Below are 9,360 nucleotides of genomic sequence, written 5' to 3' on the forward strand. Positions count from 1 at the left end.
GCAGCTTTTCTCTTTCTCTTGGCAATTTGCTCAAAGCTCAGATTTTAAGTACTGAGCACTCATAAATTTTGTTTTTTGACAGCAGTCTACCTCAATTCAGTGTCTCCATTGGTGTTTCTCCAATCTTGGAAGCTTTCCTTATACTCTTCTGCATAGGTTCTTCTATAATTTCTTTTTTTTTTTTTAAGATTTTATTTATTTATCTGACAGAGAGAGATCACAAGCAGGCAGAGAGGCAGGCAGAGAGAGAGGGGGAAGCAGGCTCCCCGTTGTGGGGCTTGATCCCAGGACCCTTAGTCCCTGACCTGAGCTGAAGGCAGAGGCTTAACCCACTGAGCTACCCAGGCACCCCATCTTCCATAATTTCTTAAGGGTTCTAATGGGTATAGATATTTATGCACCCTTGCCTGAAGAAGTGTCTTCCTGTGTCTGGGACTGTCAGCCGGCTCCATCAGGCAGGCCATTTTAAGAAAGAAGCATGCACAGCTGTGACATGGAAAGGTGTCTACCCAGATCAGTAGAATCAGCCTGGATAATCACTGAGGGTGATTGATGTTAAGACCAGATCACGCTTTCATCCAGCATTCTGCTTTGACTTTACCTATCTCCACTCCACTACCTTTTTTTTTTTTTTAGTTTATTTATTTATTTACATAATCTCTACTTCCAACATGGGGCTCAAACACCCAACCCCATGATCAGGAGTTGCATGCCCCTCCAGCTAAGCCAGCCAGGTGCCCTTACCTATCTCCACTCTCAGTGGTACAAAGTTGAGGAGAGCTCTTTTCCAGGATATTCTGTAAAATACCAATTGCCTAGAAAGGCCTGTCTCACTTCTAGTTATCTACATCTCCCCTTCACTGGAAGACATTTTGTCCATGTCTCTGTCCCCTCTCCTGTTACAACAGCAAGAATGGTGCTTTACAGCTCTTTTGAAGGAGAAAGAGTCTGAAAGAGAAATGGGTGAAAGGGGACAAAACATACAAACTTCTAGCTATAAAATAAGTCCTGGAGATATAATGTACAATACGGTTACTAAAGTTAATAATACTGCATCGCATATCTGAAAGTTGCTAAGAGAGTACCTTTTAAAAGTTTTCATCACATGAAAAAAACATGGTAATTACATACGATGGTAGACCTTAATTAGACTTATTGTAGTGATCATTTCACAATATATACAAATGTCAATTCTCTATGTTGTACACCTGAAACTAATATCATATATAAGTCAATTGTACCTCATCAAAAAAATGTGTTTTTAAAAAAGAGAAAGAATCCTGTAGATTGAGGACCTTTTGCAATTTCTGCCAGAAACATATTTTTCTCCCAAACACCCCCTCTGGCTAGTGTAGGCTCAGGTTTGACTACGAGGCTTTCACTTCTGAATGTTGTAGATGCATATTACCCTGATATATTTTTACCTATCTTTTTAAAAGTTTATTTATCTTCTTGTAGTAATTTCTACCCCCAATGTGGGGCCTGAACTCACAACCTAGATATCTAGAGTCTTGTGCTTTTCTGACTGAGCCACCCAGGTGCCCTTTTTTTAAACCTATTTTTAAGATGACAGAGGGAAGCTAGAGTATTTTATTTGCTTTTCAATGGATCTGGGTAAATTCTTAGAAGGAGATGAATTACTGAGCTGAAGTCAGGATCATTCGGGTACAAAGGACAGAGATTAAATTATGCCCGGAAAACAGAGACAAGGAGAGGCCTCAGATCCCAGGAACACAAGGAGAGTCGCTGGCAGGGCAGGGACCAGAGATTGCCATCCCATATTTTAGCTTCCAAAACCAATCTGCTTCCCTTTTCTAAATTTCCAAGAGAGGAAGGAGAGCATGCCAATTCACCTTTCCCACCAGGTCACCAGATTTTAGGTTTTAGGCCAGCCCGTGGATGACCCGTCCTGTCAGGTCTCCTCCCCTAGACAGCTAGCTATGGTCAGGTCCTGGAGAAGCCCTGTGGCTCTTGACCCGCAAGAGAAATGGGTGATGGAGACATCCCCAAATACATCTAATGGGTATGAGGAGAAGGGCAAAAATTCAGAGTTGTATTCTGGACCCAAAATGCCTACTTCCGGTGTTGGCTCCACCCCTTCCTTGCTGTGTGACCTTGAGCAAGTTACTTACTTGCTCTGTTCCTCAGCTTTTTTATTCTTAAAATAGGACATATAAATGGTATCTCCTCACAGGACTGGGGTAAGGATTAAATAAGACAGAGCAAAAAAGCACTCAAAGCTAGAAATGGCCTATCTGAATATCCAGTGGGTACTGCTATTATATTTTCCCCAGGAAAAGAGCACCTTCCTGGGCTCTAAGATTAATGCCATTAATATTCTCCCAAATATCAACACTACTATCATATATCACCCTCCACGGCTGGTTCAGCCTTCCTTTGTCGGTTTTTTACTTTATTACTGATTCATTTATTTATTGGATTTACAGTTCTTGAGCATCCGTTTACTACCTAAAAATAATTTTTTCCTCCCTAGTCTTGCTGGCATTTCTCCAACCTAAGCCCTTAATACTTCTCACTTGGATTGCTGCAATTAGCTCTCTGGTCTCCTTGGCTCCTGCATACCATAGCCAGATTAATTTTACTAACATCCCTTCTGATCATGTTATTCCCCAACTCAAAAGTTTTCAGTGTTCCCCTATTACTAGTATAAAGTCCACAGTTTGAAACTTGATACTTAGAACATTCTAAAGCTCAGAACTGATCTGCCATTGTAGGTTTATTTCCCACAGCTTCCTCGTATACAGATGAAACTGTTCAACTGGACTCTTCTTGTTTCTGGCTCCAGTGTAGCTCGTATTAAACTCTCCTACCTCTGGGCCTTTGCTCATGCTGTCCCATCCATCTGACATGCCTCATCCCTTGCTCCCTGAACCAGCAGCATCAGCATCACCCAGGAGTTTGTTAGAAATGTCATATTCATTGCCTACTGTATCAGAATCAGCATTTTAATAAGATCCTCCCGATGACTCATGTACATGTATTTTTCTTATATATTATGAGATAAAATATCTTGTATATTTATTATTAGCTTGTAAATAGATAAACCCACTACATCCCCTTTCCTGTTAACATTCTACCTTTGCCTCAGACCCCAGCTCAAGTAATATTGCCTCATCCAAGTGTCCTTGACTACTAGAGCTGAAAATAATCTCTTTAATATCTGAATTCCCATAGCTGCTTTCTGAATTCCTTGATTTCTCATGACTAAATTCTTTATACCTGCTTATGTAATTAGCACATACTTTTTTTTTAGCATGAACTAAGAATTTTGCAATTACTTTGCTACTGAAATATAATTGACATATAACAATATTATTTTCAACACACAACAAAATGATTCATTATTTGTATATAGTGTGAAATGATCACCGTAATAAGTCTAGTTTAAAATCCATCACCTCATTTAGTTACAAATTTTTTTCTTGTGATGAGAACTTTTAAGATCTACTCCTTCAGCAACATTCAAATACACAATATCATTAACTATGGTCTTCACACTGCATATTACATTTCCAGGGCTTATTTATTTTATCGCTGGAAGTTTATACCTTCGGATCCCCTTCACCCATGTTGATCACCACTCCCATCCCTTGCCTCCGGTCACTGCCAGTCTGTTCTCTGTATCTTTCAGTTCAGTTTTTTTCCCCTTTTTTCTTTTTTGTAGACTCCACAAACAACCAAGATCATATAGTATTTGTCTTTCTTTGTCTGACTTATCTCACTTAGCATAACGTTCTCATGATCCAACCATGTTGTCACAAATGGCAAGAGTTCAGTCTTTTTTTTTTTTTTAAGATTTTTATTTATTTATCTGACAGACAGAGATTACAAGTAAACAGAGAGGCAGGCAGAGAGAGAGGAGAAAGCAGGCTCCCTGCCAAGCAGAGAGCCCGATGCTGGGCTCGATCCCAGGACCCTGGGATCATGACCTGAGCTGAAGGCAGAGGCTTTAACCCACTGAGCCACCCAGGTGCCCCGAGTTTAGTCTTTTTTATGGCTGAAAAATATTGCTTTGTGTGTGTGTGTGCATTTCTGTGTGTATACACAAACACTATAGAATATTTTACGTATATATAACTTTTTCTTATCTCATAATTATATATAAACAATCCTTTCTTGATCTATTCATCCTCAATGGATGCAGATTGATTATATGTCTTGGCTATTGTAAATAATGTTGCAATAATCTTTTTGAGTTGATGTCTTTATTTCCTTGGATAAATACTCAGAAGTGGAGCTGCTCGATCATATGGTAGTTCTAGTTTTCATTTTTCAAGGAAGCGCTATACTGTCTTCCACAATGGCTGCACCAATTTACATTCCCATCAACAGCGCATGAGGGTTCCATCTTCCCCATCTTCTCACCAATAGTTATTTCTTCTCTTCTTGATAACAGCCATTCTAACATGTACGAAGTGATATCTCATTGTGTTTTTGAGCAATCTCTACACCCAACATGAGGCTTGAATTCATAACCCCCAAATTAAAAGTCACGTGCTCTACCAACTGAGCCACCTAGGTGCCCCTCATTGTGTTTTAGACTTGCATTTCCCTGATGATTACTGGTGTCAAGTTCCTTTTCATGTACTTGTTGGTCATATATGTGTCATCTTTGGAAAAATTTCTATTCAGATTCTCTGCCTATTTTTTAAATGGATTGTTTTTCTTTTGCTATGGGGTTGTGTAAATTCTTTATATATTTTGAGTGTTAACCGTTTATCAGATTATGAATTGCAAATATTTTCTCCTACTTGGTAGGGTGCCTTTTCACTTTTTTGATGATTTCCTTTGCTGTGCAGAAGCTTTTTATGTGATGTAGTCCTGCGCATTTATTTTTGCTTTTGTTTCCTTTGCTTTTGAAGTCAGGTCCAAAAAATCATTGCCAAGCCCAATGTCAAAGAACTGCTGCCTATAATTTCTTCCAGGAGTTTTATGGTTTCAGGCCTTGCAGTCAAGTCTTTAATCCATTTGAGTTAGTTTTTGTGTATGGCATAAGATAGCCGTCCAGTGTCATTCTTTTGCATGTGACTGTCCAGTTTTCCCAACACTTTTTATTGAAAAGATCATCCTTTTTCCTTGTATATTCTTGGCTCCTTTGTCATAAGTTAATTGACCTTATGTGCCTGATTTATTTCTGGGCTCTCTGTTCTTCTCCACTGATCTATGCATTGGTTTTAATGCTGATACCATACCATTTTGAACACTATAGCTTTGCAGGATAGTTTGAAATTAGGGAGACTGATGCCTCCAGCTTTGGTCTTTTTTCTCAAGATTCATACAGATTTTAAGATTGCAGTTTCATACAAATCTAAAGATTGTTTATCCCATTTCTGTGAAAAATGCCATTGGAATTTTGATAGGGATTGCACGGCATCTGTAGTGTGGACATTTTAACAATATTAAGTCTTCCAGTCCGTGAGCATGAATCTTTCCATGTATTTGTGTCTTCTTCCATTTCTTTCATCAATGTTTTATAGTTTTCACTGTATGGGTCTTTCACCTCCTTGGTTAAATTTAAAATTCTAGGTATTTTATTTTTTGATGCAATTGTAAATGTGATTATTTTAATTTATCATTTTGATAGTTTTTTATTCATGTATAGAAGTACATGTGATTTTTTTTTTTTTTTAACAGTAGCACTAGGATTTATTGAACTGTGCCTTAGTACAGGCGCTGGGGCTTGCCCATGGTGCTCTTGATGTACAAAGCCCGGACGTTCTGCCAATTCTTCTTGAGCAAGGACACCAGGAAATTGACTGCTAAGTGGATGTTGTACACGAGCTCATCATCTGTCATCTTCACATGGCCAACAGTCACTGCTAGACACAGCACCTTCTTCATCTGGAATTTGATGGTAGACTTCACTTCATCCACTTTGGCCACCATGTTCTCATTGTGGGTCAGCAAGGAAGGAAACTTGCCAGCCTTATTCAGGCCTGGGCCCAGGATTCGTGGGATCTGCTTGATCAGAGATTCTGAAGCCAAAAAGGCATCATACTTCTTGGCCAGCTTCTTGACTAACTTCTTATTCTTGTTGAGTTTCTTCAGCGCCTCAATGTCCATGTGGGGAATATCCACTGCCTTGGCCTCATCACAGTGCTGCTGGTCCCCCAAAACACACACGGAGAACTTGGGGCGGGGAGTGGACTTAAGCCTGACGGTGCCCGAGAAGCGTTTGTCCTTCTGAGGGTCGTAGTTCTTCAGGCTGATCTGCAGCTCCACCGTCTCCAAAAACTTCCGGCGCTTGCGCTGGTTCCCGTGCAGGACTTCCCGCACCGCCTCGTACAGGGTGTCGCGGGACACTTTGCTGCTCATGATTCTCGCGCCGCAGTAACCGGAAAAGAGGACATGTGATTTTTTTATATTGATTTTGTATCCTGCAAATATACCAAATTTCTTTATTCTAAAAGTTTTTTGGTGGAATCCTTAGGGTGATATAATATTTCATCTGCAAATAGTGCAAGTTTTACTTCCTCCTTTCTAATTTGAATAGCTTTTATTTCATTTTCTTACCTAATTGCTATGGCTAGGACTTCCAAAGCTCTGTTGAATAAAAGTGTTGAGAATGGGCATCTGTGTTTGAATTAGGATGTTTCAGCTTTTTACCACTGAGTATGACAGACTTGTTATATATGGCCTTTATTTTATTGAGGTAATTTCCCTCTACACTCACTTTGTTTAAAGTTTTTATCATAAATGGAATTTTGTCAAATTTTTTTCTGCATCTATTGAGATGGTCATGTGGGTTTTTTTTTTATTCTTTATTTTGTTAATGTGGTGATCAACTGATTTGTGGATGTTGAACCATTTTGCATCACTGGAATAAATCCCATTGATCATGGTTAATGATCTTAATGTATTGCTGTATTTGGTCTATTAATATTTTATTGAGGATTTTTACATCTATGTTCATCAGGGATATTGGCCTTTAATTTTCTTTTCTTATGGCATCCTTGTGTAAATGCCTTAGTTGACCACATAAAGTAAGTTTGGAAATGTTCCTTCCTCTTCTATTATTGGGGCGGGGGAGGAATAGTTTGAAAAGGATTGGTATTAAATCTTTGAATGTTTTGTAAAATTCACAGTGAAGTTGTCTGGTCCTGGACTTTTGTTTGTTTGGAGGTGATTGATTACTGATTCAATCTCCTTACAGATAATCAGTCTGTTCAGACTTTCTATTTCTTCATGATTCAGTCTTGATAGCTTGCATGTTTCTAGAAGTTTATCCATTTCTTCCAGATTGTTAAATTCATTGGCATATAATTATTCATAATAATCTATTATGATCCTTTGTATTTCTGTGATAACAGCAGAAATATCTAGTCTTTGATTCCAGATTTTTTTTTAAAGATTTTATTTATTTATTTGACAGACAGAGATTACAAGCAGACAGAGAGGCGGGCAGAGAGAGAGGATGAAGCAGGCTCCCAGCAGAGCAGAGAGCCCGACATGGGGCTCGATCCCAGGACCCTGGGATCATGACCTGAGCCGAAGGCAGAGGCTTTAACGCACTGAGCCACCCATGCACCCCTGATTCCAGATTTTTTTTGTGTTCTCTCTTTTCTTGGTGAGGCTAACTAAAGCTTTGTCAATTTTATCTTTTCCCAAATAACCAACTGCTCTTAACTTCATTGATCTTTTCTATTTTCTTCATAGTTTTTTCTCATCTATTACCACTCTGCTTTTTGTTATTTCCGTCCTTCTACTAACTTTGGGCTTCATTTGTTCTCCTTTTCTTAGTTTTTTGAGGGGTAAAGTTTTGTTTCTTTGAGATTTTTCTTGTGTATTCATGTAGGCATTTATCACTGTGAACTTCTCGGCTTTTTGTGTGTGTGTCCCATACATTTGATATGTTGCATTTCTATTTTCATTTGTCTCACGGTATTTTTTGGTTTCTCTTGATTTCTTCTTCTTTGACCCATTGGTTGCTCAATAACATGTTTAATCTCCACAAGATTTCTGAAATTTTTAGTTTTTTTCTTATAATTAATTTCTAGTTACATACGATTGTGTTCAAAGAAGATGCTTGATATGATTTCAATTTTCTTAAATGTATTAAGATTTGTTTTCTAGCCTAAGTACAATCCATCTGGAGGAATGTTTTGTGTGCACTTGGGAATATGTATTCCAGTACTTTTGGATAGAATGTTCTATAAATACCTGTTAGGTCAATCTAGTCTAACATGTCTTCTAAAATCAATGTTTTCTTATTAGATTTTCTGTCTGGATGATCTATCCATTGGTGTGAGTGGGGTATTAAAGTCTCCTACTATTATTTTACTGGTGTCAATTTCCCTCTTTAGGTTTGTTAATATATAACTAGACAGCAATACAATAATAGTAGGTGAATTTAAGAACATTTTAATGGGCATTTTCAAATATATACAAAAGTAGAAAAATATGAGCGCCTGGGTGGCTCAGTTGGTTAGGCAACTGCCTTCAGCTCAGGTCACGGTCTTGGAGTCCCGAGATCAAGTCCCGCATCAGGCTCCCAGCTCCATGGGGAGTCTGCTTCTCCCTCTGACCTTCTCGCCTCTCATGCTATCTCTCACTGTCTCTCTCTCAAATGAATAAATAAAAGATCTTTTTTAAAAAAAAAAGTAGAAAAATACAATAAGCCTCCCTTTATTTATCATTTAACTTCAACAATGATTAACAATTTGCCTATCTCTTTTTACCTATTTTTCTACTATACACACACATTTTTTCTGTAGTATTTACATTCTATAGTAAAGCATCTTATTTATTGATACTTTATTAATATCTCCAGAAGATGTGTTTTTTAAAAGGGAGCCACAATACCCTTATCACACACACAAAATAATAATTTTTAAAAATTCTTCCTTAGTTGGGGTGCCTGGGTGGCTCAGTGGATTAAGCCTCTTCCTTTGGCTCAGGTCATGATCTCAGCGTCCTGGGATCAAGCTCCACATTGGGCTCTCTGCTCAGCAGAGAGCCTGTTTCCCCCTCTCTCTCTGCCTGACTCTCAGCCTACTTGTGATCTCTCTGTCAAATAAATAAATAAAATCTTAAAAAAAAAAAAACTTCCCTTGTAAAATTCTGTTTCTTTTTCAAATATCCCCATTGTCTCATAAATATCTTTCATAGTTGTTTTATTCAAATCAGTATGCAAACAACATCCACCCTTTAAAATTGGCTTTGTCTACTTCCCATGCCACTTATTTGTTGAACAAACTGAACAAATAGATATATGTTCTACATATATGTGTTTAATGTATGTTTTTCAAAATAACTCTGGCTAGGGGCACCTGGGTGGCTCCGCCGGTTGGGCATCTGACTTCAGCAGGGGTCTTGATCCCAGGGTCCTGGGATCCATGC

General features: G+C 38.4%; 1 protein-coding gene across 1 annotated transcript; it reads right to left on the minus strand.

Annotated features, from left to right (window-relative positions):
- Nucleotides 1-5,635: 5,635 nt before the first annotated feature.
- On the minus strand, nt 5,636-6,384 carry LOC101675829 (60S ribosomal protein L10a). The gene has a single exon (XM_013049357.2). The coding sequence runs from the start codon at nt 6,334-6,336 to the stop codon at nt 5,683-5,685; it is 654 nt and encodes a 217-aa protein (XP_012904811.1). The 5' UTR covers nt 6,337-6,384; the 3' UTR covers nt 5,636-5,682.
- Between the last annotated feature and the right edge of the window lie 2,976 nt (nt 6,385-9,360).

This window comes from Mustela putorius, unplaced genomic scaffold, assembly GCF_011764305.1.
Source record: "Mustela putorius furo isolate JIRA1106 unplaced genomic scaffold, ASM1176430v1.1 tig00001130_pilon_pilon_pilon, whole genome shotgun sequence".
Taxonomy (NCBI): Eukaryota; Metazoa; Chordata; class Mammalia; order Carnivora; family Mustelidae; genus Mustela; species Mustela putorius.